At 42.3% G+C, this 27,521-nt stretch overlaps 1 protein-coding gene across 2 annotated transcripts in view; it reads left to right on the top strand.

Annotated features, from left to right (window-relative positions):
• dagla (diacylglycerol lipase, alpha) overlaps window positions 1-26,891 on the top strand; it is a 35,103-nt gene extending 8,212 nt beyond the window's left edge. The window contains exons 2-22 of one of the 2 annotated variants that reach the window (XM_056412671.1): window positions 6,591-6,692; window positions 6,782-6,993; window positions 7,178-7,279; window positions 7,723-7,861; window positions 8,004-8,091; window positions 8,734-8,868; window positions 8,958-9,035; window positions 9,506-9,630; window positions 9,940-10,090; window positions 14,928-15,011; window positions 15,837-15,914; window positions 16,175-16,255; window positions 16,341-16,483; window positions 17,692-17,760; window positions 17,850-17,922; window positions 18,327-18,535; window positions 19,017-19,143; window positions 19,295-19,331; window positions 22,443-22,606; window positions 22,952-22,968; window positions 23,331-26,891. In XM_056412671.1, coding sequence (XP_056268646.1) covers window positions 6,598-6,692; window positions 6,782-6,993; window positions 7,178-7,279; window positions 7,723-7,861; window positions 8,004-8,091; window positions 8,734-8,868; window positions 8,958-9,035; window positions 9,506-9,630; window positions 9,940-10,090; window positions 14,928-15,011; window positions 15,837-15,914; window positions 16,175-16,255; window positions 16,341-16,483; window positions 17,692-17,760; window positions 17,850-17,922; window positions 18,327-18,535; window positions 19,017-19,143; window positions 19,295-19,331; window positions 22,443-22,606; window positions 22,952-22,968; window positions 23,331-24,435 — 3,312 coding nt within the window. In that variant the 5' untranslated portion in view covers window positions 6,591-6,597 and the 3' untranslated portion in view covers window positions 24,436-26,891. The remainder of the gene's footprint in view (window positions 1-6,590; window positions 6,693-6,781; window positions 6,994-7,177; window positions 7,280-7,722; window positions 7,862-8,003; window positions 8,092-8,733; window positions 8,869-8,957; window positions 9,036-9,505; window positions 9,631-9,939; window positions 10,091-14,927; window positions 15,012-15,836; window positions 15,915-16,174; window positions 16,256-16,340; window positions 16,484-17,691; window positions 17,761-17,849; window positions 17,923-18,326; window positions 18,536-19,016; window positions 19,144-19,294; window positions 19,332-22,442; window positions 22,607-22,951; window positions 22,969-23,330) is intronic. The other variant, XM_056412672.1, reaches the window with a different exon arrangement.
• Window positions 26,892-27,521: the final 630 nt, after the last annotated feature.

Below are 27,521 nucleotides of genomic sequence, written 5' to 3'. Positions count from 1 at the left end.
ATTTTGAGCCTGTAGTTTATTGTGCTGTTAAGAGTCTTTCAGTCGGTGTTATTGCGAGGGTCTCATCATTGCGACCTCTGTTTCATTCAAGTGAATGGTGGGTGTCTGCTTGTTTATTGTCATTCAAAAGACCAAACTAATTCCACGAGTCATTTCTTTCTGTCACCGGAATAAATAAGTTAATTATTGCCATGTCCTGACACCCTATTAGAAGTGATCCGCTTTTAGCTGAAGCCCAATATCTTTTGATATGCGTCACAATACCAAGCCTGATACCCATCATGGCTTATTTCCAGCTCAATATTCAAGCCAGGTAATATGTTATTATGTTTATCAATGTGCTCACCAAAACACATCATTTTTTTACCGAATAAACCATTTGAATGCAATTCTTCCTCATAAGACTTTGGCAAAGCCAATAAAAATAAACAAATAATTGAAACCTGCATTGTTTATATGCATTTTGGTAGAAAACTGTGAATAATGCAAAACTATTGACGGACAAACAAACTAAATGAGGCCCCACTCGGTACAACGTGAAAATCTACTATCCTAAAACCTAAAGCATTCCTTAAATCATGCGTTATAGCAGGGGTGGCCAACACGCGGCTCGCGAGCCTCATGCGGCTCTTTAACTAGTTTCATGCGGCTCTTCAGGAGCTGTCACATGACATGCATCAAAAATGCTTGGCTGGCGCTGTCATTCACTCCCCCTACAGCTAGATGGCACACTGACCATGTAAACCTGGTTGAGTGACGTCAAACGAGCGACGAGAGAATCTTTGGTGTGCCATCATTTGTGTTGTAAACAATTTCCGTCAAGTTACCTCTTGAAATGAAAATATGAAGAAGAACACAGGTCGTTTTTGCCAGAGTGGGAGAGTTTATATTTTTTTGTTAAACGTAATGGCAAGCCGATCTGCCTTATATGTCACGCAGCATTAGCGCATTTCAAAGCTTCAAATCTTCAGCGTCACTTCAGCTCACTCCACCCTAACATCGAACAGGAATTTCCAAAAGGGACGGAACTTCGCAAGAACAAGTTGGTCGCTTTGAAAAGCCAGGCAGAAAAGCAGGTACAGTTTTTCATCATGTTGGTGTGTGACATTTACAATAAATCTGGCTGATCAGAGGTAGGTAGGTAGGTAGGTAGGTAGGTAGGTAGGTAGGTGTGTGTGTGTGTGTGTGTGTGTGTGTGTGTGTGTGTGTGTGTGTGTGTGTGTGTGTGTGTGTGTGTGTGTGTGTGTGTGTGTGTGTGTGTGTGTGTGTGTGTGTGTGTGTGTGTGTGTGTGTGTGTGTGTGTGTGTGTGTGTGTGTGTGTGTGTGTGTGTGATGTGGCTCTTTGCGGTAACACAGTAAAAAAATGTGGCTCTTAGTCTCTGACTGGTTGGCCACCCCTGCGTTATAGAATACTTAATATAACTAAAACCGTTTTCAGAAAGATTTTTTTTTTATTAAACGTCTCAATGGTCTGCACTCTCGGACTGTATCCACTTCACTCCATCTGTGTATAAAGGTAAATACTAGGGCTGTCAACGTTAACGCGTTAATCTATGCAGGGCTCCAGACTGCGACCAAATGGTCGCATTTTGCGCCTAAAATTAGACACAGTGCGAGTAAATTTTTCATCAACTCGCGCATGCGCGACCAGTAAATTAGCAGATTTTTTTTGTTTTTGTTATTAAATATTTTTGTTGCTGACAAACTTGTTCTACACTTCAGCCCACTATAGTTAGCGGTAATGCCTGAATGACTGGTTTGCTAACCGACATTAACTCCAGAAGAAGAAGAAAGGAGACGAAAACCGAAGAAGAAGGCTGGCCTGTGTGTGAGAGCGGGGGGGCTAATGTGTGAAAAGAGGCGCACCGCAGCGGAGACAATGCGACCGGCGTTGGCCGCAGAGTGAGAGGTCAGAGGGGATCCTCACCACCGAGCGGCGTCCCCGTCCCCCGAGTTGAATCTCTGGGTCGACTCAGCTGACTCTCACATGTCTGACCCCCTATATACTGATGCTCACGGTAAACACATTCGATTGGGAGCGCGCGAGGGTTTTGAGAAAGTTAGCGGAAGGATTTAAGTGACAACATCCGGTTTTGCAAAGTTAGCTTAAAGAACCACGTGAAACAACATCCGTTTTTCAAAATAAGATGTCGACAAATCATACACGAACATATAAAAGTAAACAATGAACTGATTTTGTATCTTTAGAGATCGTTTCTGAGATTTAGCTTAACATATGCTAACATTAGAACATTTTTACTGGACCAAGGAAGGGTTTATAAAAATTTGTCAGACTTGTGTATGTTAAGAAAAGTCCTGTATATAGATTTCCCCAAGAGTTCCAGGAAATGAATGATGCAGATGTGTTCCATACATATCTGAAATCCCCTACAATAACAATCAAACAATTGTAATGTATCAATTAGGACATTTTTCAAAGTAAAAGTCCTAAATGTTTAAAGAAATCTGTAATTTCTTTAATGTTTGAGTTGCTTTATATATGTATTTCCTCATAGTCCTCATAGCAATAATGCTACACAAAAAATAGAATGCTTCAATCGACACCGTGATCGGTATTATCGGTGATCGGCAGATACTGATTTCAGTGATTGGTGATCGGCACCAAAAACCTGATCGGTGCATCTCTAGAAACCAACAAATGTTTTGATTGGCCACATCGAAGTGCAACATGCACATGCTCAAGGTATGTTTTTTCTTAAAATATGTTTAAACTCAATACAGTAACTTCTGAAGAGTTCTCTGTTGTGAATGTTTTGCAGTTCATGAAGGCAAAAAGGCATAAGATTGTATATTGTCAAATTATTTATCAGTAATACAGTAGAAATGATGGGAAAACTTTGCAAGTCGATTAATACTGTGCGCAGGGTTTTTCCTGCATAGAGAAAATTTGGGCGAGCCGAGAAGAGTTGTTAAGGGGGGAGGGGGTGCTAGTGAGGAGTGTGCTTACCCGTGTGCGCGGATGTGTGCGCGCATCACGGCAGAGCGACCAGCTGCTGATCACTCACTCAACATCTCGACTGCATGAATAGATGGTGCGAGCGCAGCGCGCCAAAAATTTTGACCCAGGAAAACCCTGTGTGCGCCCCTAAATTTTCTGCTTGCGCCCCTAACATTTTAAGTTAGGGGCCACTGTGCTCCTAGTTAAAAAAGTTAGTCTGGAGCCCTGCTATGCGATTAATTTGGCCGCGATTAACGCACTAAAATATTTTAACGCAACTTTGTTTACTTCCGGTGTCGTTGAAGTTGTTGCACTCCTGTGAGTGTCAAGCCGCGGCAGTCTGCCGCCTTCCTCCCGTCTGCTCCTCCATATTCACAGAGAAGCAGAGGGCGACGTGTCGGTGACGCGGGGCGGAAGGTGCAGGTGACTTTGTTGTTGCTCCGCCCCGATGCGCGCGCACACACGCCGGCATGGAGCTCTGCGGCCCGCATGACGGAGAGCCGAGAAGAGTGACCGACACGTCGAGACAGAATGACATGCTGCTGTAGAGACGACCAACAACAGACGTTTAGTTTAATAAAAGAACAAAGACGTCTTGAAGGAAAGAACCGGACATTACTTCTGCTGTAATCTGGCGCGATAGAGAACATTACAGGGGGGCGGGGCCTCACCCTGATAGAATGGTGGGGGAAACACTGGGATGAGTCATATGCAAAAGACTTTAAAAGGTGAATTTACATTGTTTTGTAAAATCGAGTAAATGCCCCCAGCCTCCAGAGGGTTAACATGACATATGTGTCAGTTTACCAAGGCCACTGGTTCTGCTGTTCAATGTTAAAGATGACAGGACCAATGGGGTCTCTAATACACCTTTGTTTACTAATCTGATGTTTCACTGAAGAAACAATTTATCATCCACGATATTAAATACCTCGCTGGCACTTTATATGTAGGAGCCTCTTTGAAAACATAGCTCTGTGTGAAGTTTGGTCTTTAAAAAGAATACAATTAAACAAGTGTCTAAAATACACGCCATCTGAAGGGATTACTCGTTCATTTAGAAGATTTAGTCTTTAGAAGAAAAAAAACTTTTAATCGCGATTAATGAATTTCAAAATGTGTGACTAATTCGTTAATTTTTTTAAATCGATTGACAGCCCTAGTAAATACATTACTAAATGTCTGCACTTAAAGGAGCAAAGAGTACAAGGACCCATGTTTCATGTTGGTTCAGTATTTAGAAAAAACAAATCAGCGCAGGTCTTTATGCTCAATAAGCACAGAAATAAAAAAGGAAAGTGGTAGACAGCTAAACATTGGTGATGAAAAAGGAGATGAGAAGACTGACATGCGGTTCCATTTTGAAGATATGATGCAACTTATGTTGCAGATGCAAAGCTCTTGAACTGTGAACATTGAGTTAACTTACAAATGAAAAGTAAAGGATCCATTCTGAAAACAAGGTCTTCAGCATTTCGGTGTGTTCAGTAATGGAATAAAGAGGCTGGTTTGTGAAGGTATTTCTCCTCTAGTCTGCTCAGAGGAAATGCCAGTGTGTTTCTGTAATACTCCACAAGTCCCCACTGAGAGCTTTGTAGGTGGTAGCACAAGTACCTCAATTATTGGTTTTCTTTTTATTTCCGTGATGTCTTCCTTCAGAAGTAATTCTGAAGTACAAACAAGGATCAGTAGATACTCTGCAGAATAATTGTTTCTTTGCATTTTAGGGTTATTTCTGCTGAATGATGTCCTCTCTTCTGACTGAATCAAACTATCGGCCTCCTTTCAAGCATCTTTATGTGCTGAGCTTTATAATGAATCCATGTAATACATGGTTTGTTCAGTGTATATAGAGGATTGGAATGATTTCTACACCCAAAAGGGGAAATTCCTTGCAGTCTGTCGGGGGTTTGATCTATTACATTTTAACTAGTCGTACAAATGCTTTTTTATTTTACATCCTTACTCGTGTTGGTGCAGGAAAATGAGGATCCCCTTTTTAAAAGCAAGTCCTTTCAGACACATCTATTGCCTGTGCAGCCATCACCCTTATTTACCAGAGAAAACATTGTGAAACACAAAGCTAAAGAACCACAGGTAATATTTTTGGAACAAGTTATTGTTCCGCGAACAGACGGCTTGTTGTTGAGCTGGATTTTTACTGCCAGCTTGCACCTTCACGGTCTAAAAGAGTGGAATGGAACGATAAGGATGTCGTCTATCGTCTTGATACGACCTGATACGCACAGCGGGAAACAAAACATTACAATACATTTTAGTCCAGGTAATTCCAATAAACCAGTGTGAAACTTGCAACAGGAACAAGGAGCATAATGTCAGGAAACACAAGTGTGAACAAACTTTAAAATTTATCGGAGAGGAATGCCAAGTGTGTGCAGCACCAAGTTGCTTCAGTTGTTACTTTGCTATCATGGTCCAAACTGAGTTCATGTCTTATAACCGTGCAAGTGGATGTCATTGACTCCTTTTAATTACGCAAAGCATGTCTTCCAACTCTGGATTTTTGGTCATATGATTGCACCAAACTGCCTCTGTCGTTGCAGCTATTGTAGGAATACAGATAATTGCATCTTTGCTGAAATATATGTCAACTTAAAATGGGAAGATCTTGTATAATACCACATTTACCTTTGACGAGGGAATGATGCAACTGTCTTGTGTGGGATATTTCATCCAGGCACGATGTGAGAAGTGAGACTTTACCAACTGTGATGACTGGTATTTAAGGGTGAAACAATACGGGTGCTGCCAGTTTCTCAAATGTTAAAACAAATTCTGAAACTATACTAAAAAGCAGAGGAGTGCTGAATAGTGACCAACAAGAAATCTTAAAACCAACTTGTGCGGCTTTATCTTCTACAGTCGATGGTTTTGGCATAATGGATAGCAAACTTTTGGACAGAATGGTCCAATCTGTCCTTTTTTAGCTTTCAGCAAATATGCAGGAGCAGTTTACAATAAAGGCTTGTGTCGGCGCCATAAGGCATACATCAGCCTCTCTGTGGCGCCGTCTCTCCCGACTACCTCCTCCTTACCATGCATGTGGCGGTTCATTGCAGTAAAGCCCAGAGGCAACTTGAGTAAATGCTTTTCCATCAAGGAGAATGGACAGTGACATCAAAGAGGCTTTTCACATGGCCAAAACCAGCCTGGTACCATCTTCTATCAAAGCTGGTTCTCTTTTGATTTGTTCATTAAGTGGTGCATTTTCTCTGCATTCCTTCACCCACATAATCTCATCTTCTCCACGTCCCATTATCTTTCAATCATTCCCTCTTGTGCAAGTGTATTTCTGTTATAATCCCTGCAGCCTTCTCTCCGTGTCAGTAAAGCAAGTTTGATAAACAGAAAGTAAATCACTGGCCTAAGCATGACATCAAGCTTCGAGCAACATTTGACCTTTGGAGATTAGTCCTTTCTTCACCTTCTTTAGTTGTTTGAAGCTCCTCCTGGGAGAATGTGATGTACAGTATGTAGGACATTTAGTCGAACCGTTTTCAAAAATACCTGCGGAGAATTGAAGCAGAATTACTTTTTAGACCTGGTCGCCAGTTTGAAAATGGTGTTCGTTGTCCCTGAAGTTGCCCCTCTCCCCTTGGCCTCCCCACAGGGCAGTGATGCCTGGCATGGTGATGTTTCGGCGGCGCTGGTCAGTTGGCAGTGATGACCTGGTGTTGCCCGCCCTCTTCCTCTTTCTATTGCACTGCATCTGGTGAGTCCCCGTATTTCTGTTTCTGCATCGATATTTCATTTTAAATAAATCTGCGTATGTTTAGTTATTGCCCCCTCTTTGATGTTCAGGTTGGTGGTTCTGTCCGCGGTGCTGTTTGGCCTCCCGTATGGCTCCGAGCACTCCTGTTCTGTGACGCTGGTGGACCATGGCCGAGGGTACCTGGGCATCCTGGTCAGCTGCCTTATCTGTGAGAGCGCCATCATGTGGTTGAGCATGAGAGGCAGCATTCTGTACACGCAGCCCAGGGAAGCTGTGCAGTATGTAATCTATATACGGCTAGGTGAGACACACGGGCACTTCTTCTTCTGAGTAAAACAGGATTACCTCTTGGTGCCTGTGAGGATGAGAGGATGTGGTTGTGAGGATTACTTGTGGTTCCAAGTTTATGACACACCGTCTATATTGATTTGACAGATATCACTCATTATTCACCTCACTCTTTCTCTCTCCTTCTCTCTCTCAAGCTATTCTGTTGGTCGAGCTAGTATATGCTGTGGTGGGAATTGTCTGGCTTGTCCAGTATTATCAGCCATGCCCTGATGTCACTGCCAAAAACCTGGCTATGGGTGAGAGAAAGAGGATGTAAAGGAGAATGGCCATTTCAAGTTAACCCTTGTGTTGCCTTAGGGTCATTTTGACCCGAATCAATATTACCCCCCCCCCCCCCGCCGTTGGGTCATTTTGACCCGATTCAATGTTTCACCCTCCTGTTACCTTTATATTTACTAACATATTTTACCCTTTGGGTTCAATTTGACGCCAGCAATTAAAACCTCCAGAAAATTATTAGAATTAATATTGTTTTCCAAGTTTAAGTGTGAGGCACTTTATGTTTGTTTGTTGACTCCCGAAAGAACACCGACATTAAACATTGAATGGGGTCAAATTAATCCTAAGGCGGGGGGAGGGTGTAATATTGATTCGGGTCAAAATGACCCTAAGGCAACACAAGGGTTAAAGGGTGGTTTGTTTTGCTTAAATGTGAATGATCTTTTAATATTCTCTGCAGGAATCGTTGCATGCAACTGGCTCGTCATTTTCAGCGTTTGCATTATCCTCACGTGCACCTTTGATGCTACGGGTCGAACTTTTGTCAAACTGAAAGCCACCCGTCGGCGGCAGCGCAACCTCACTACGTACACTCTCAGGTATTATCAGGCACTTAGTTTCTTTATTTCTCCCTCTGTCTCTTATTTTGTTTTGCTACAGCATCTAGTCATGCACATCTTATTTGTTTTTTACACAAAAATTCAGTCTTGATAGTATTCCTTTCCCTTTTCTCTCCATCAGACACCGGCTAGAGGAAGGCCAAGCCAGCAGCTGGAGCAGGAGACTCAAGTTCTTCATGTGCTGCACAAGAGCCCAGGATACACAATCGGTGAGTCACAACACGCACTTATCCGTTTCCTTTCTGCGGTTAAAGTAAAACAGGAATGAAACCATAAATATGTCCAGTGAGCCAGTCATTAAAATAATCTGTGTCAGGGTGAGTCACGGCTGTGACACAAAGGAGCTGACTGCTCCGCTACTTAACGGAAACACTAAGTATCAAACATGAACGTAAAATGATTTAATTTCGATTTAAATCGATTTACAAGCCGTCATATGAAGTTTAGTTACCGCTATTCACTAGACTGGCCTTCGGAACGGAAGTCATACAAGTAGAAAATCCAGAAAGATCGCCATTAGCCGTCAGCCAGCAGTCTAACGCATGCTCCTCTCTGGCTGTTGGGACACATTGACAAACCCTCAGGTTATCAAGCTTTAAAGGGTTATATTATACCGCCTGACATTATATACATACTAGGGGAGGCCAAAGTTGCCTCATCTTTTGGTTAAAGCCGTGTTTCCTTTAAGCTAACACAATTGCTATCAGTGTGGGAAGAATGTAATTAGAAATGTTGCTTTGAAATATCATTCACTTGAACACAGTACAAAAAGAAGAGGGTCACACAGTTAATATGTTGCAAGATTAAATTAAATGGTTGTTCAATTCTCTTTTTTTCACATTTTTGTCTAGGATGCATATTCAGAAGTAGCCAGCCTTTTTGCAGAGTTCTTCAGAGACCTGGACATTGTGCCTAGCGACATTATTGCTGGCCTGGTACTTCTCCGCCAGAGGCAGAGGTCTAAGAGATCTGCTATCCTGGACCAGGTATCACCATCTATAAAATGTAAATTAATTTCTGTGCTTGTGTAGGCTGTAATGAAATCAACCTTTCTATTCTGTCTTCTCTCCCTAAGGCCAACAATGACATATTAGCCTTCTTATCTGGAATGCCTGTCACTCGTAATACTCTATACCTGGACCTCAAGAACTCAGTAAGTTACTATCTGCGTGACGAATTGACTAAGTGAAGGTTGTGTTTGTATCACATAAACTGGGTAACTGAGAAATGGATAAATATGTTTTAGAGTTCAGGTGAATGAAACATTGGATCATAACAATACAACATGCATTTTAACGTGTTCTTAAAGACTTATTTACAATATTTGTTAACTATTCTATTTGCTCAAAGTCACGTAAATGATATACAATACACAAACAGGGGTCTGTAGCTGACAGTCATTATTATTTAGTTAGAAGTATATTCAACAGTAATTGGAGTGACCTAGGTGTCCCAGAGTTCCTTGGTTTTTATAAAAAACAGTTTTCAGAAAAACTAAATCGTGTGTGTGTCTACTTGTGTGTCTCCATATTTAAAATGACATCTGCGTATTTGAATATCTCAAGATTTATGAATGTGTTACTGCTCTTCTTCCTCACCTGTGTGTCTGTCTGTCACTCCCAGACCGAGATGAACATGTATAAGGACGTGTGTTATTACATGATCTTCGCCCTGGCTGCGTACGGTTGGCCCATGTACCTAATGAGGAAGCCCGCCTGTGGACTGTGCCGCCTCGCCAGCTCCTGCCCGTAAGCATTGACACGTAAACCTGCACAGTTTTGATCTATTAGTTGTCTCTGTCTCTTGAGCCTCTCCTGATCAAATTTCACATGAGTCAACGCTTGCCGAGTGGTAATCCACTGAGATAATACCACTCCAGTTAGACTCCCTCACCGACACAGGCCGATTGTCGAATTAATCACATTCTCCTTTGAACATCGCCTCCACAGGGATACTTAATTAGATCTGTCATCTTACCCGTTTGCGGTTTTCTCCTCGATTAATCGTTTTTTTTGTACTCGCATCCTCCTGTTTTCTCATCTTTCCCTCTCCCCCAGCTGTACTTCAGTATCTGGCTCTCGGTTGTCTCAGTCTGTGACTGTGGAGGAGGACAATTGTTGTGGCTGGAATGTCCTGGCCATACGGAGACACTTCCTGGACCGGGACCTCAAGCAGGTTCAGATTGTCTACACATCCTGCCACGATGCTGTGAGTAATCCCACAACTGGCTAACGAGCAGTCAGAGGTGTTTGGCCGTCACTTCCTAAATTGGACAATAGATTGGTTGTGTGGAGAATGAGGACAGCGTTTGTCCATGCTGCTGTTTAGATCTTTTATATTTTGTGCTAAATACACTGTTAAGGTAAATGATTGTATGCCCTTTTAAATATGTTCACTCAAAGAGCCCTGCATACAATCTTACGATTGCAAACTAGTCGGTAATCTTGTCAAACAAACAAGCAAACAGAGGGCCACTGGGCACTGCTGCACATCCACAAACTAGCAACCAGTCTGATCATTTAGTGGCTTCATTTTGGAGTTCTGGCCATCATTTGTAAATGTTTTGATCACACTTTACTCACCAGTGTAGTTGCTGAGATATGTGGAGTTGAGTTGCTGTGTCCACATTCTCGGCAGCAAGACAAGTGTGTTCTCAGTAGGTGTTGGACACTGCCAAGGCTTTTGTGACCGGCACGGACAGATTGTTAAGGTGCAGTCTTGCAGGCTTTTGGTGCATTGTCTTTCGAGTGTTGCGCTGAGCAATTTACATTTCACTTTCTCAAAGTCATGTTCCAGTTGAAATGATTTTGGGGCCAAACATGTTTGTCTTCACTTTCTAACTTCCTGGTGATTGATCAGTACTTGGTTGTTGCCTAGTGCACATGTGTTGTAAAGCTCTGTCAAGTAAAGCTGCTGCATTCCCCTGTCAGGGCAACAGAGACGGAGCGCAACACCCCGTACTCTGAAAGTCCTCGGAAAGGAAAACAATCAGCGGCATGGTTAGGGTTGGGTACCGAAACCCGGTGCCAATATGGTACCGGTTCCAATACAACCGGTATTACCCGGTCGGTGCTTCTTTCCGGTGCCTGAGCCGATTTAAAATTGAAAAAAACTATTGTTGTGAACTTCTCTGGTGACTCCGCCCTGTCAGCAGGTTACGATAGCCTATCATTTAACTTTGACAGCGGAGGCTGCGCCGTGTGCAGTGTTGCCAGGTCCGCGGTTTTCCCGCGGAATTGGGCTACTTTTGAAGTGTTGCCGCGGGTTGAATTTTTTGTCCGCTGGTTCGGGTAGACCTATTTTGCATGCAAATTACATGAATATCTTTAAATAAAAATCCATATTTTAAATGAAATAATGTATTTATACCCAAATCCTACCAAACTGACTCCAGATCAGCACGTACACGCCGACACATCCGCGCAGTGCCTTCGATCTCCGTGACCTTGTCCGTCACCATGGAAACATTGTCACGTGACATCTAAGCACTTTGGTGCTAGTGACGTCACGGAGCCCCGAACCAGAGTCTGTAAGTAGAAGTGATTTCCAGCAAAGCAGCAGGGATTTGTGAATCTCACAGGAGCGGTGGGCGATAGGCGGTTCAGAATCGCCTACACGGGAGGAGCGATTCATAGGCGAGTCTGATTATGAATCGCCGACCTCCCCAACGGGGTGGGACGGTTTGGCGAGAATCACCTCGTGTGATTACTCCTACACCCCATCCCGGGGTGGGTTTGGTTCTGTGGGATTCACAAATGGGGCCCTTTTAGCCCCTTAGTTTAGTTTAGTTTATTTTAGTTTAGTTTATTTCGATCAGCAAAATATACAACAATCAGAATTCAACAAAAGAAGAAAGTGGCTGACCGGAAGGGTCGAGGCTGAAGCTATCTAGCTTATAAGTGCCCTAACCTATGATTTCTCAAAAAAACTTATTTCAAAGAAATATATATATATATATATTAGTGCTGTGAAAAATAACGCGTTATGATTAAATTACAGGATTAATTAGTTAATTTTTTTTAACGCATTTAACGCATGTGCAGAATGAGCTTCCAATCCGTCTGTTGTTGGTCGTCTCTACAGCAGCATGTCATTCTGTCTACGTGTCGCGTTAACACGACTCCGATCTTGTAATGTAGACTTGTGACTACTGCACCTCGAGCTAATCACTCGAAATCCAGACTGTTTGCTGTCCTGGCTCCTCAGTGGTGGAACGAGCTCCCCACTGACATCAGGACAGCAGAAAGTCTCTACATCTTCCGTCGGAGACTGAAAACACACCTTTTCCGACTATATCTGGATTAAAACACAGATTTGCACTTCAGTGGCACTTAAATAGCACTTACTTATGGTACTTTTGTAGTTCGACTATGTTGAGGAAATGTTACTTCCTGTATTCTTGTTGTTCTTAGTTTGTACTCTAGGTTGAAATGCACTTATTGTAAGTCGCTTTGGATAAAAGCGTCTGCTAAATGACATGTAATGTAATGTAATCTCCGTCTCGCGCGCGCCGCAGAGCTCCGGTGCCGGCGCCTGACGGGAAAAAAGTCACTTGCGCCCCCCTGCCCCCCCCCCCATCATGAAGGAGTTATGCTTAGGACACCAACATGGTTAGCAGCGGTACTGGACATGGACTTTAAAAGCAGTGTATATGTTTTGGCACGGGCATATTTTGAGTTCTGATATTGGGCTGGTTTTTGGGCTGGTTTTGTCACACTGACCTGGCAACCCTGGCCGTGTGTGACTACGTGAGCCCGTGTCGAGCACACCAGCGTCAGGCTGGGCGCGATGGGGAGACCGTCACCGGTCCCCCTGAACACGTGGAGACCGATTATGACGAGCAGCCTGAACTTAGATTAGTACCGTAACGTTGACTGCAAGTCTTGCATTCATAAAAGTAGGCCAAGAAATAATAAATTAGCCATTATAACCATGCTTAAGCTAGCTCGTAGCTCGCGCTAGCTCATAGCTAGCACGAGCTACGAGCGTGACAGTCTGCTAGCAGATGTGTTGGTGTACAGCGGTCCCGGCTGTATACCCGGTGTTACCGGGAATATAATGACGGAGGAATAAAGACCGTGGGGCGTCACTTTGTTTCAGTGGAACTCTCGCTGTCAGAAGCAAAACTTTATTTGTCACGTGTCATCTTCAGTACCTCTGATTGGTTGTTCTCTTTGCCCATCAAAACAGTGACAGGATTAACCCTATAAGGTCTGCACATGACAATACATATAATGGAGAACATATATTGTGTATGTTAACAGTCTGATATCCGTTGTGTGTCAGTGCTCCATGATAACGGCTTCTACAGGGAATATGGCCAAAGATGTTTTTAATGTCCTCATTGTGCGTTTAAAAAAAAAAAGTATCGGTTCAGGCACCATTTAGGCACCGGTATCGTTTTAAAAGTACCGGTTTAGCACCGGTATCGGAAAAAACCCAAACGATACCCATCCCTAGGCATGGTACGCTACTACTGACAACAAAAGGCTCAGTAGCTGTCTGACACGGATGCATTTCATAACTGAAATGATGATGGGATATGTTAGCTGTGAGCAAGCTGCATGTAACATGTCCCTTCATGCAAACAAGATATTCTGCTATAACAGCACTATTCATACCTGCAAACTTGTCACCTTTCGGTGGAATTCGCCGTTTTGAAATCAAAATAGGTCATCCACGTGAATAGTGTAGATCCGAAGAGTTTTTGTTTGGGGTAGGGGGGGGGGGGGAATTGGACGGCCGGCGTTTATGAGATGGAGTGAGACACGGAGAACATGCGATGTGGTGATCTTCGCAATAAAACATCTTTGATGGGACACGTCGAAGGAACAGGCTCCTCGAACAGATTCATGGAACAGGTTCATGGAACAGAATTATGGAACAGAATCATGGAACAGGCTCAAAGCTCAGCAGAGCACAAGTATAAAAAAAAGGAAGTTGGTTCATGAATGACTTTAACCATATTATATATAATGATAATGTTAAGTTGTTATTACTATTATTAGGGCCCGATCACTGAATTATTCAGAGGACCTTTTTTCTTAAAATGTTTGTTATTATTATTTAGATTTGCGGTCAGAACAATCAAAAGACTAGTTATAAAAGCTTTGAGGTGTCATCAAACAACGTGGATGTGGTGTGGAGACAACAACAAAAAAGTCCCCCCCCCCCTTGTCACCTTTTTCACCCCTCATGAGTTTGCAAGTATGACTATTAAAGGGCACAATTCTTTCTATACGCACATAACCTGAGGCAAACTAAGTGTCGGGATCCCAGAGTGTTCTCGTTTTATTGCCTGTATCCTCAGTTTTTCATTCGGCAAAGTAACTTTGTTCTGGGTTTTTTACCCTGTGGGAATGCATCCAACCACACAGAAGCGTTATGGCTATTTTCTATTATTTGGAAGCAGACAGATTTGACAAGGAGGAACCTTTCCCGCAATAAAAATCAATGGGGAGCGATTAACTGTTTTCTCCCTCATTGTGGGCCGTCTCTATTACGCTGGTGTTCATACTGATTGGCATGATGGTGTGATGACAAAAATATGTCCCAAGCTGATAAAATATAAGAAAAAATGGCAGTAACTTTTAAAATGTAGTGGCCAAAGTGAACGTGGAGATAAATAGCACCGTTTTACCCCACCGTTTTGGTGTCAAAATAATTGTCCCTCCAGACATGCATAACTCCCATCACTTTCCTACTCATAAGCTCACTACAAGAAATATAAATAGTTGTTGAAATTGTTTCCTAATTTGATCCGATATTCAATTAACTAATTATATTTTTAGGTGTAATTTCCACAGCATTCACACTAGCACTTGAACCACATGATTTCGAAAACGGAGAACTTCTTTGTGAGTTTAGCGCCGAGTTTCCATCTATATATTACTGCCAGGGACAGAATTACATGACTTTTGTGTGCAGTGCCAAGTGGACACAGACTGGGATGGAAGTAGAACTAACAAGTACGTGTCTCCTCCTCACTTTGCTGTTTCCTCTCACTTTCTCACCACCTTTTCTGTCCACTGTGTCTTGCCTACAGGTTTATGAGACCCCGTTTTTTGTGGCAGTGGATCATGCGAAAAAGAAGGTTGTGATCAGTATCAGAGGAACCCTATCACCAAAGGTGAATTTTGTCTTTCTTATCCTGTTTTAATAGTAATATATCTTCAGATCTCTCTAAACATTCGTGCAGCCTCCCTTCAGTACCTCACAACACCCCCGAGCAGGTGAAATCCTTAGCCCTATGCAGTGTTCTCAAACTCCTACACTCTTCACGCATAGAGAAATGTGATTGTCCACATTTAGAACTAAATGTCCGATTGTTTTTGAGAATTCCTTTTGTGTATTGAGACCCGATTTGAACCAACAGTTTAGGGCTTAATAATGCCCCTATTACAGGCCTCTATTCTCATCCCATTGATCTCTGATGCTTTGACCCTATCCAGTGGAAAGTTGTAGGGTAGCGTTACAATTGGAGTACAAAGATTAAAGAAGCATTTTGCGAGATATTTCTGAATATTTAAATCCAAGTAAGTGTTGAGCTCTCAGTGCCCTCAGGGTTAACGTTAAACTTCTGACACGCATTATCAAGATTAGAAACCTCATTTCAAAGGCGGTGGTTCTCTGCACATTAGGTACCACTTAAAGTTTAATGTTGAGCAAAGGAAAGCCTTGCTTGGAGAAAGAAGCATTAAAGAATGATGTATGAAGTCTTGTATGAGCATATACCATTATCTGTAGTCGCACAGCTCTTGCTACAGTAAATGCAGTATAACAATATTATTCCAATTTGCAATGGAGATTATGAGTGGTATTTTTAATTTCTTTGCATGCACATTAATAAGTACAATTTATCTTTCTAATTCCCCTCTTTTCAGTTCGTTCATTCTTGTTCTCTGCTTTAGGCTCTCTTTTTTTAATACTTTTTTATTTTTCTTGTGTGTATCAGGACGCCTTGACTGACCTGACGGGGGATTCTGAACGTTTGCCTGTGGAGGAGCAGCACGGGACATGGCTCGGCCACAAGGTCAGAGAGATAAATGTGTTAAACACACTCTCCTTCAATACATTGACACACTGAGTATCCTCCTCTGGACGGAATCCGATGATATTTTCCTTTTTTGCATTTCTGTTCTCCACTGCACACTTTGAACAAGTAACATTATTCCGGACTCCAAAGGGTCATTTCAGTTGCTATTAGTAGTACAATTGCTATTCATATTTTAATAAGATATTAATGATGCTTACTTCCTGTCCATATTTCTGTCTCTTTCTTTGCGCTCTCAGGGGATGGTTTACTCAGCAGAATACATAAAGAAGAAACTGGAGCAGGAAATGATCTTGTCACAAGCCTTTGGAAGAGACTTGGTACACAGTTTGTTTAAGTGATTATCTTCACTGTGTGACAAAAGTGTGCTGTTGTGAGTGTAATGACTCCGGCTGTCTCTCACAGAACAAGGGCACCATGCACTATGGGCTGGTCGTAGTCGGCCATTCTCTTGGTGCAGGCACTGCTGCTATCCTCTCCTTCATGCTGAGACCTGAATACCCCACACTTCACTGCTACTCTTACTCTCCACCTGGTGGCCTTTTTAGGTGAGTCCATCTGTGTGTTTACAAGATGTATAAAAGGCTAATCAAGAGAAGATTATCGCCTACTAAATTGTCTAAATTTGCCACTTTCATGCATGAATCCCATGTTGATGTGTATAAATCCCACTCGCGTTTAACCCAAGTTTGACTGTTTCATACCAGACCACCGTCGCAGGTTGTACTATGTTTACTGAAGCCCTGAAGTCTGTAGCTGTTGTTCAGTACACTGCTAAACTACACACCTATTTAGAACTATTTTTGCACTAACGAGTTGGGACTTTTCAGTTAATCTGAAATGGTGCCTGCTGTGTGTACACAGGAGACTGAACAGGAGACTTGAGAACAATGTGATTTATTTTGTGAGTGGGGTTTATGGGCCGCAACAAACATCCCCTGGAATCTCACCAGGAACGTTGCGGTGTATTATGCGCCTTATTCATTTATTTATTTGGACACCTCCATTCACAATAATTTATGGATTCAAGGTTATAAGTCATCCCAAAATGATTTGAGGAAGGGAGTCAGTATTAAGATATAACGAAATGCTGCAGTGCACCTTTGATGGTTTTATTAAAGTCAAGAGAAGTTAATCCTTTGGTCAGAAGCCACAATGCGGGTAAACATTTATTTTTGGAAAAGATTAAACAAATTCAGTGCTTCCAGTCAGGAGTCACTGGATGATTTGAGTATGACAATGATCAAACTCTTTATTATAGTGTCAGCCTTGATTCATCAAACCAGGAAACCTGTTTTAGTCATTGATGGTTATGAACTATTAAAACGCAAAAATGCGATGTTTTCTTTGACCATTATCTTTTATTGTGAAACTCTTTTGCACTGTTCTGTTTTACTCTTGTGTTGTAGACTTGTTTTGGCTGATGAGCTGTTGCGCACGTGATGATATGGTCTCCTTGTGTTTAGTCTTCTTGGTTGCACAAGCCCATTAAAAACTCTGCAACTTTTAGCACATTTTCCAGGCATCGATCATGTCCTTTCCCGTTCACATGCATTATCAAGTAAGAAACTGTAGTTTTTGTTGTTTGGACTTGTTTATGGTGTGACTCATGGGAAAGGAGGGTCTACTTCTTCTGTAGTTTCATTCCCAGTATTGTATCAGCCAGAGTATAACTGCACTCACATTTGTGGGCCTTCTTGTGTATATAGCATGTCCGCTTCACATCATTTAACTGTTTGTTTCTTTTATTACCCAGTGAGGATGCCATGGAGTACTCCAAAGAGTTTGTGACAGCCGTGGTGTTAGGAAAAGACTTGGTGCCAAGGTATCTCTTCTACTATTGTCCTATATACTGTAGTTAACGTTACTTTACTGCAGTATTACCACATTAGATCTGCTGCTGGTCTCTCGTAGGCTCGGCCTGTCGCAACTGGAGGGTTTCCGACGCCACCTTCTGGAAGTCTTGCAGAAAAGTAATAAGCCAAAGGTAACTTGACCTATTGACACTGTAGAAGATGACAGTCAGACTAGTAGAACTGCTGTTTGACATAAACATCCAAATGAAAAAAATTAGGGAACATCCTGTGCTGCCTCGCAGTCATTTTGGGGAATGCTTTGTGGACTATTGACAAAAAACACATACCATAAAATACTAATCAATGATTAGATGGTCATCAGATTGACAACGTATTTGCATTGTCACCCATCCAAACTACATATACCTAATAGAATCACATTTTGGAATTATTTTCTAAGTTTAGTTATGGCATATTAAATTAAACTGCAGGCTTCCACACAAGCTGTCACTGCACTGCAGGCCCGGTAACGCTGCTGTAATTAAAGCTTCATTAAGTTAACCCCTGGCATAAAATGCATTTTCATTTGCAACAGTGGAGGATCATTGCGGGAGGCACCAAATGCATCCCCAAATCAGAGCTTCCAGTTGAGGATGATGATCCTCAGTCTCAGACAGCAGCACCCCCCAGCAGTCGCCTCTGGCTCCACCCCAGTGACCTCAGCATTGCCCTTTCAGCCTCCACCCCACTCTATCTTCCTGGCAAGATCATCCATGTGGTGCACAACCATCCTCCAGAGACGTGGTGAGAACATTGTTTGTAGATTACAGCAACTAAATTACCCCAAATGTTGTTTGTTACTGTCACCGTTTTACCTTCGTAAGATTCATCAGTTGAGTGGTATTGCCCCTTAAAGCTTGTCTTTGTACAAAACATCCTGCATCAGTTGTGCTGTTATCAAAGGTCACTGATGGAGGTCAGTTAACTCATAGGATGTCCATGCAACAATCTGATCTGTGACCCTAACCCTTTCCTTCGTCGTCTTTCTCTTTTTGCTTTACTGTTAAGTTATTTTATAGATTGTCACGTGCAGCTAGTAAAATTGTTGCTCAGACTTGTGAGTCTTTTCAAGTTTAAAAAGTCAGTCACAGAATATTCAACACAGTGGTGTCATATTCTGGATTATACTTCTCCCACAAGGATACTGGGGCAGCATGTTGCTGAATCAACATGCGTGTTCACTTTGTCCTTCGCCGTGATTGACGGACTCTTTTGTTCACTGTAGTTGTGGCCAGGAGGAGCCAACCTACTCCGCTCTGTGGGGGGACAACAAGGCCTTCAATGAGGTCATCATATCACCTGCCATGCTTAATGAGCACATGCCCCATATGGTGATGGAGGGCCTAAACAAGGTCAGTTGTATCAGAGTGCATGCTGATGGGTTCGGTCAAGGGTGTTTGAAATGGTGGCGAAATTCATTTTCATTGTTTGTCATGATTTCCAATTCTGCATGCAACCCTTTGTTAAGGTATAACTCGCCTCACCTTTTTTTTTTTCTTCCAGCGTCAAAGCATGGGTGCTGCTCTCTCCTGGTTTTATGGTGATCTTTCTTAGCGTAATCTTCATGGGCATTGAACGTCCGTTTTGATAACTGGGTATTGATGTGTATGTTTGCATGGAAATGCACTTCTTGTGTTTTTTTTTAACTTGACTTTTTTTACCGTGCGTGTGTGTGTGTAGTCTGCTGTCTCTAGTCTGTAGTATGATGCCTCTGGTGTTTCTGCAGGTACTGGAACAATTAGGTCTCGTGTCTGAGCAGGAAAACTCAGGACCGGAGGAACTGGAAGCCAATCCACCCACCAACAATACTACTGTGTTAACAATCCAACCAGAAATTAACTCTAGTCCTCTTTCCTCTCATTCCTTCCTTTCCAACAAAGATGTGTCTTTCACTGCCCCCGTCACAGGGACTGAGGATGTCTTCGTCCCTCGATCTGTCGTTGCTTCTTCCTCTCTTTCAGACGCTGAGTCTGTTCTTCCTCCTACTTCTCCTCTGTCAGGCTGTACTTCTGGCTCGGTTTCTGTCCCTGCACTGTCTAACAGTCCTTCCAACTCTCACTCCGAAGCCCTCTCAGTTGGAGATGATTCATGCATTCCACCACAAACCCGATCCGCCCCGCCCGATTCTCACCTGATCGTAGATGGGATTGCTGCTTACCTTTCTGAAATCCCATCTGAGGAGTCTAACTGTGCTCAGATAGAAGATTCTCCCCTCAAGATAGTAATAGGGCATAGCTCGTCGCAAAAACATGAAGTCTGTAGTTTACAAGCGCAGAACAGTCCTTCTGACACTCTTGTATAGACGTAATGATGTCACAGTATTAGACTTGGCCTTCATCAGCTTCTTGGCACAACACATTTAACAAACTAGTCGAATCTGTAAAAGGAATAATTAATTGTGGAACATTTGAAAACTGTGAGTGTTACTTTTATTACTGTGACTGGCCAGACTGACGATGTGACATCATGCCCATGAGGTGAAATAGAACCATTTTGCCTGATGTTAAAACTCAGGGTCTGTGTTGGTTCTTTTTAAATTGCTGATATTTATAAAGTGACCTTAAATGAGATGGAGAGAACCTGCCAGTTCCTCCTCTAGAAGAAGTCATAAATGACGGATGCAAAGTAGCTCAACTGATTTAACAGTTATGCAAAACTGCAAATGATGTTCTCTAGCTGTGTTTACTCTTTCCTCTTGCACATACACACTGGTAACTGGGTGCCACAAGTCCAGGCAAGTCGTCCAGGTGGCGTCGCAAAGCAAGCTGAGGCAAGGCATGTGTGTACCTGACAGCAATGTGATGAGTTAAATGTTACTACGGAGTAGCGGCAGTAGCCCCTGGACGACATCACTGGTGTATGGTGACTATAATGGCACAAAAATATGTAATCCCTTTAAACTGCACAGTCCAACATATTCTCTTACAACCCTGCAGGATGAGTCCAAATCCACCTGCACGCTTTCTCTTGTTAATGAGATTCTCCATCCAGCTTTTCTCATGTCAACCCTTCATTCTTTTCCGTTTCTCTCACAGCTACCGCACATTTGGTCAAGTGCTGTCGTATGAACTTGCTAACACGTTTTCTTTGTATGCACAAGGTTTCCATGGTAACCTAATTTCCTCCATTAACTGCTCTTTCTTCCTTCCTTCTTGGCTGGGTTTTTCAGTCGCTGCAGCTCTTCTCCTCTTCTCTCTCTTTTTGCCTTTTGAAAGCACATACATAGTCTTTCCTCAATAATCCCTTCAAGAAATGCTCAATTACTCATCAGCAGCAGATGGAGTGGGACAAATGTGTCAATATGAAGTATTCTGCTCGTCTCCACGACTGTGCTAAAAAATTGATGCTCAACCAATCCTAAATTCATCATGTTCTCTAATTACTGGTGCAGTGGAGGGAAAACTGGAATAATACTTTAATGTTCTCCACTGTGCATTTTTATATTGCCAAGTCAAAATGTGCATTCATAAATGATAGGTCTTATGAATCTATGGCTGTAGGGGTTGAAGAACATTATTGCACAATGGAAAACTTAAAGTATAGATATTTATCTCTGGCTACTCCGTCTGCAGTCTCATGCTTTTAGTCATTGTAGCTCCAAATGCAGGTTCTGTTTTGATATTGTTGGTGCCAAATATTTGCTGCAGTTTATCACAAACAGATGTCTTGTCCTCATGTATCATTGGACCCACTCACGCATGTAACATCCTCATCTTTTGTGTGATACATAACCATCTGCATAACCCAAACATTATAAACATGTTCCTTTTTTATGGCATTTTTTTTACTTTAAGGGCTTCTGTCCCGATGGTTTTCGGTCTTTGTTTACATTCATTTTAATTCAGTGTTGCCATTTTATCTTCCATCGTCGCATGAGTTGTATGTTTCTTTTGTGTGTTTTCATGTCATCACTGGTCCACTTGTTTTATACCATGATGTGCTTCCACCAAGTATTTAAAGTCATTAAAGTTAACCAAATACATGTCATCGTGTGTGGATGTGATTTGCTGTCTGTTTGTTCTCATCACATTATTAACTATTATTAACACCATTAAGATGTTTGTGGGATGGAATGTTTCTGTATGTTTGTGAAGTTCCATATACATTTGTCATGTTTTACTATCCATTTATCATAAGGTAGGTCTTGCATAGATCTTGCTTAGACAACATGAGACAACATGACTCCGTTGTGGGTGTTTATTGTCAGTTGGAGGAGGTGATTGCTCACTTTTAAATTACACACACACGCACACTTTCGTGTGTGTGTCTAAATTAATAATGGCCAGAAGATTATACATCAAACAATTTATAGAAACCTTCTGTTTGTTTGTCTTTATTATCCCACCTGTTGACCAAGAAGAGCAATGTTTTTGTTTTTTGAAGATAACAAAAAAAGACATTTCTATCAGTAATTTGAGATTCCTCTGCATCCAGTTATTTTGAGAACAGCATCTAAAAATAATATTTTGTCTGCAAAACTAAGCATGCAAGTTAAATCTTTTGAATACCTTGTTTTATTATAGCTGTTAAGTAATCTGAACTGCATGCAGTTTTTCTCTTCATGTGGATTCTCAATGCACATCTTGCCTCCTCTCTTGCTCTCGTCGTGCCTTTAAAGTCCTGCGTCTGTACATATTTGTGCTTGTGACAGGTGCTGGAGAACTACAACAAAGGGAAAACAGCTTTGCTGTCAGCAGCCAAGATCATGGTGAGCCCCACAGAAGTGGACTTAAACCCAGAGAGCATGTTCGTGGATACATCAACAACTCAGCAGCCGACGCCTCCAACCGACCACCGCAGGAACAGCAGTGTTCGGTTAGTACACCAGGCACCACTGTGGGTGTTGGAGATTAAACGATGCATATATAACACTTTTTATGTATCCTCTCTATATTCAGTTGCCCCTTTTACTTGATTTATAATGCAGCCTCTTCAAAACCTCTTCATAAACTAGGGATAATCATGGGGATATGTCTGTTCTAGCCAATACTAAACGGTACTACTGCTACTAACTGCTCCTTTATTGTTTTCTCAAAATCATCGTTTGTCTGTTCCTTTTGGTTTAAAAAAGACAAAAAAACATGTTACGGTAAGCAATGCATGCCAATACTAATTTTGCATAATGTGCTCCCTTTTTTCATGCACGCTGTCTGACCACAGAGCAGTTGCAACGTATGGTAGTATTCAGTTCCCACCTCGCCCCCTCTGGTTTAGCCCCTGTCCAAAGTCAGTGTGAACTCCTCCCAATAATCGTAGAATTGTGGTGTTTTCGCTCCTGTATTACACACTAATACATAAGCAATAGGATACACTCTTGGAATCCTAGGCTCTCCTTCCTTCCTTTCATCTATGTAACGTTGTTTTGGTGTCCGCCTAGTCTGTAGAATATAGATATGTGTACGTACTAACACCTTCCCGTTTCTCCTCTTTAACCCTCCGTAAGTTCTTTTGACCCGTTTGTTCATGTCTGTCTTGTATTTTGGATCCCCTCTCCCTTCCTCTCTGTCACTACTCTCCAACCCCTTCTTCTCTCCTCTAGTTCGTGTGCCCAGTCTGAAATATCTCTGGATGGTTTCTCTGAGTGCCCTCCTCCTCCAGTGCCCGTAGTGCTGCGTGGAGCACGGGAGCGCCTGACGGTGGAGTTGAAGGACCGCAAAGCACCGCTGGCCGTCACGGAAAGTCTCTCGGACGCAGAATCCCTCTATAGTCTGGATTCTCGACGCTCTTCAGCTGCGCTAAGAGGTTCGCCAATGCTGAGTTGCCTCCCGTTCCCTTTGGATGCCCCGATCCCCGAGGAAAACCCGTCTCTCAGCTCTCGCACTGAACTACTGGCTGCTGACTGCCTCTGCCCGGAAACACCAGAGCACTTGGGTGAAGTTGGGCCCTTATTTACACCACTGGAATCCAGGCTCACCCCGGATTACCCCATGCGGCTGTCTCCTGCCACACCTCGCTACAGTGGAAACCGTTCCCCAGCTCTGCTGAATCAGAGCGTCTTGGCTCAGCCTTTAACGCCGGAGCCTAACTCCAACCGAAAAATGCTTCCTGATGGGGATCATCAACAGATGCCTTGTGTCTACAGCCCAGGGACCACTCCCATATCTCCCCTGAGCCCACAGATTGGTTCTAGACCAATGGATGGAGGTGATCAAGACTGGGTACTGGAAACGGCAGACAAACAGTTATGTGCAGAGATCAGCCCTCCAGCTTCTTCTCCTCCACCTCAACTATCCAATGGAAACCCCAGTAAGGCAGTGCTGGAGTTCGCCCAGTACTTAGACTCACTGTTCAGATTGGACGGCAGCAGTTCACCACCTCTGGAGCTTTCTGACGGGGAGTCCGAGTCAGGCCGGGGATCTTTTGGACAGGGAGAGTGTCTCGTAGATGGACAGCCGCTGGACGACAAACAGCTTCTGGCGAGAGCAACACTGGAGCCTAACCTCGTCCCCAAGCCTCCACGCACTTTTGCTGGATCTGCTGACCCCTCTTCAGGCATCTCTTTGTCGCTCTCTTTCCCGCTCTCGTCGTCTGAGGAGCTCAACGACCTTTCCCCCGGCGAGGGCATCCTGCCGCCCATGCACTCCCTACGAACATCTAGCCCCCGTCACACTCCTGAAGAGAACACAGTCTCATCTATGGTGTAGTGAGCTCCCAGGACTCCAATGTCCTTTGCTCTAGATTGACAGGTGCAGTCATTTAAAGTGTAAAACATATCACAGTACGTGCATGCGACGGAATACAGACGATCATCAGAGATCCAACGACAGAACTTGACGGACCAACACACAAACTATTTCCATTCTTCAGGTGTCCCCAGTGAACGCTGTCTCTAGCATTTACACACAATTGCAATGACTGAGAAAAAAAAGATACCTCTCTCTGCATGCCAGGGGGCAGTACTGCTTTTGGGTGAATATATATAACTGTAGCTTCACAATGCCATTCCAAGACAATGTCGTCTCACCCACGTAGGTATATCAGTTCCCCAACTTAACAAAATCAAAGGGAGAATACTAACCTGAGCAGGGATTCAAAAACTAACACTGTAGAAGAGGTTAGCACAGGCACAGCATCTGGGTTGGTGTCCTGGACAACTTCCTGCCCCCATCAGCAGCTCCGGAAACTCTGTCCAGCTTTTATTTAAAAAAAATTGTTCTTCAAATCAGGAATGTGAAGATGGACATATTCATCAATCAATAGAAGTGAGAAGACATTATGAAATGTTCCTCAGGTCTACAAAGAATTGACTTTGAGAAAGAGAGTAAGTGCGTTATATTGGTGAGAATTCATGTGTCTGAACAATGTAGTGATTGTGACAAAGTTATTACAGACGCCTATGGATGTTTTTGAGTCTTTTGGTTACTCTTTATAGTGCATGAAGGTTTTTTTTTTTTCTCTTTATTTTGAATGAGAAAATGTCAAGAAACCACTTTGATTGACATTTGGATACTCTTGCACACATCATCTTGCTCAATTTATCCACCCCGCCCCCAAAAACAAAATAATTGCCAAATGGAATACATTGTATGCCAAATGTATTTATGAAAAGTAGTTTTGTATTTGTATATTGCTGTACAAGCTAAGTTTATTATCTCCTTCCCATTTCGTTGGTTCCCATGTAGACTGTTCTACAGCAACACCACGGAAAAAAGCTATCCTGACCTTAAAACACTGCCATGGCTTTCATTTGGATAACACGACCTCTGGTTTGAACCAATGATATTAATAACTCACTAACAGTCGTCCTAGTCTCATAACTACTGTACCTTTCTCTTTGGAGAGCTCTTAGCAATGTACCCAGGTCAGAGAAAGCATGCTTTTCATGGTAGCATGGCTGGTATAGAAATGTCTTGTCATTGAGTCACAGTAAATAAGATCTACACATGTACAGAAATTATAATATATGTAAACTCAAACATTATAGAGGCTTCTAAAACACCTGGGTCACCAAACGGGACCAAACTGCCTATTCTAGAAATGTCCCAGGGTTTCAACTCTCTCGTTCTCGAAGTGCTCTCAGTCATCGTGGCCTTCAAGGTGTTTGCTTCCCTTTAACGTGGTTCATCTCAAACATCCCTGATGGACTGAATAAATGAATGGGCTCAAACGTCACATTTGCCAATTCTAAATACTGACCGTGGCATACAATCTTCCATATCACTCTGGGTGGAACAGGTGGCTCACAATTTGCATTATTTATTACCGTAAATATTCGTATCACTTTTATTGCTATATTTGATGGTATTATTATCCTTATTGCTCTTGAAACGGATTGGTTTGATGTTAGTGGTTTTTATCGCAGTTTTTTTTTTTAAGGATGGTGTGGGGAACTTTTTAGACTTCCCCCAAATGTAAGGAGTTCTATATTTCATCTTTTTTTTCTTCTTTTCGTCAGAGTTGAAAGGTATTTGACATTCTGCCATGGCACGGTGACGTTATGTTCTTTTTACAAATGTTAGATGGTGGTGAGACATGCTGCAGAGTGACAGCCTGCTCACAGTGACCTCTGATGCAGCGCCGCCGTCAAGCCTGGAGTCACCGCAGTGATCTCTAGTCTCTTTGGATTAAGGTTTGCTGTGAATACTCACGGCAGACCGTTCCAGCCAGTTTACAGTCTGACAACTCAAGTCATGCTGCCAGTCCCGGTAGACTCACCAGATACTCTCACAGTTGGGCCAGCAATTTCCTACTTTCAGTAACTTTGCTTGCAGCCGGTCATACACTGCTGAAAGAAAGCACTACAATACTTCCTGCCATGATGTGTACAGCACCATGTTCTTTGTGTAATTATGTCTTCAGATGTCTAAAACAAAAGATGAATTCCAAAAGTCACGCAGAAAACGACTATATAACAATAGGGAGATGATGAATATATTAGAAGATATCAGTATTGACTTAATCTAAAAGTTATTTATTCAAACTATTGGCAGATTTACAAATTGGTCTATATTTAAATAAAAATATTTCAACTATGTCTTGTCCACGTTTACCTGGTTTGCTTACCCTCCTTTCCTGCCCCACAATGAGAATGTATTTAATCCCTCCCCCTCACTGCCCTGCCTGTAATGGAATAAACTACAAACCATGAAAATAAATAGAATTTCTGTCATCTATTTCCTCATGTGTTACAAATATAATGTACTGTTTGCATTGGAATGGCTGCAATTTAAATGAGCCACAAATTGTAGTTGATGTCTCAGGTTTTGTTAAGTTAAATTGTAATGATACAATTTAGTATATTAATAGTATAATAGAAGCATACTTGTTTCTCCTGAAAGATAATGTATGATGGAGGAACATTTAGGCAATTAACTTGTTTAAACTACTGACTTTTGATATCAATACCATGCATGAAGAACTGTATTTGGAGTAGAATTTGCCAAATAAATCCCTCCTGGAAAAAAAAAGTTTGTGCTTTGAGATGTAAATGTGTTTTATGATTGCAGAGTACAGCTGTTGAGTGGTTCTGAGATATATTTAAGTATAGGAATTCTGAATATTTGTGTATAATGTTTATAATCTACGGTTGAGCCTCATGAAGGTTGAACGGGTCAAACCAGATGACAGGTGTCAATTTTATAACACCAGTGAAAGACCTTGGGGAAAAGAAAAGATCAAATCTAGACTGCAAAGGCTATTGAACAATTGGTACAGGTCTCATTCATTTGGGAAATATGCAAATAATTAAATTGTTTATGAGAGTATGGCAAATAAAACTATTAGAAAACAA

The sequence above is a fragment of the Pseudoliparis swirei genome, chromosome 4 (assembly GCF_029220125.1).
Source record: "Pseudoliparis swirei isolate HS2019 ecotype Mariana Trench chromosome 4, NWPU_hadal_v1, whole genome shotgun sequence".
In the NCBI taxonomy this organism is placed as follows: Eukaryota; Metazoa; Chordata; class Actinopteri; order Perciformes; family Liparidae; genus Pseudoliparis; species Pseudoliparis swirei.
This window is presented reverse-complemented; position numbering and strand designations above follow the sequence as displayed.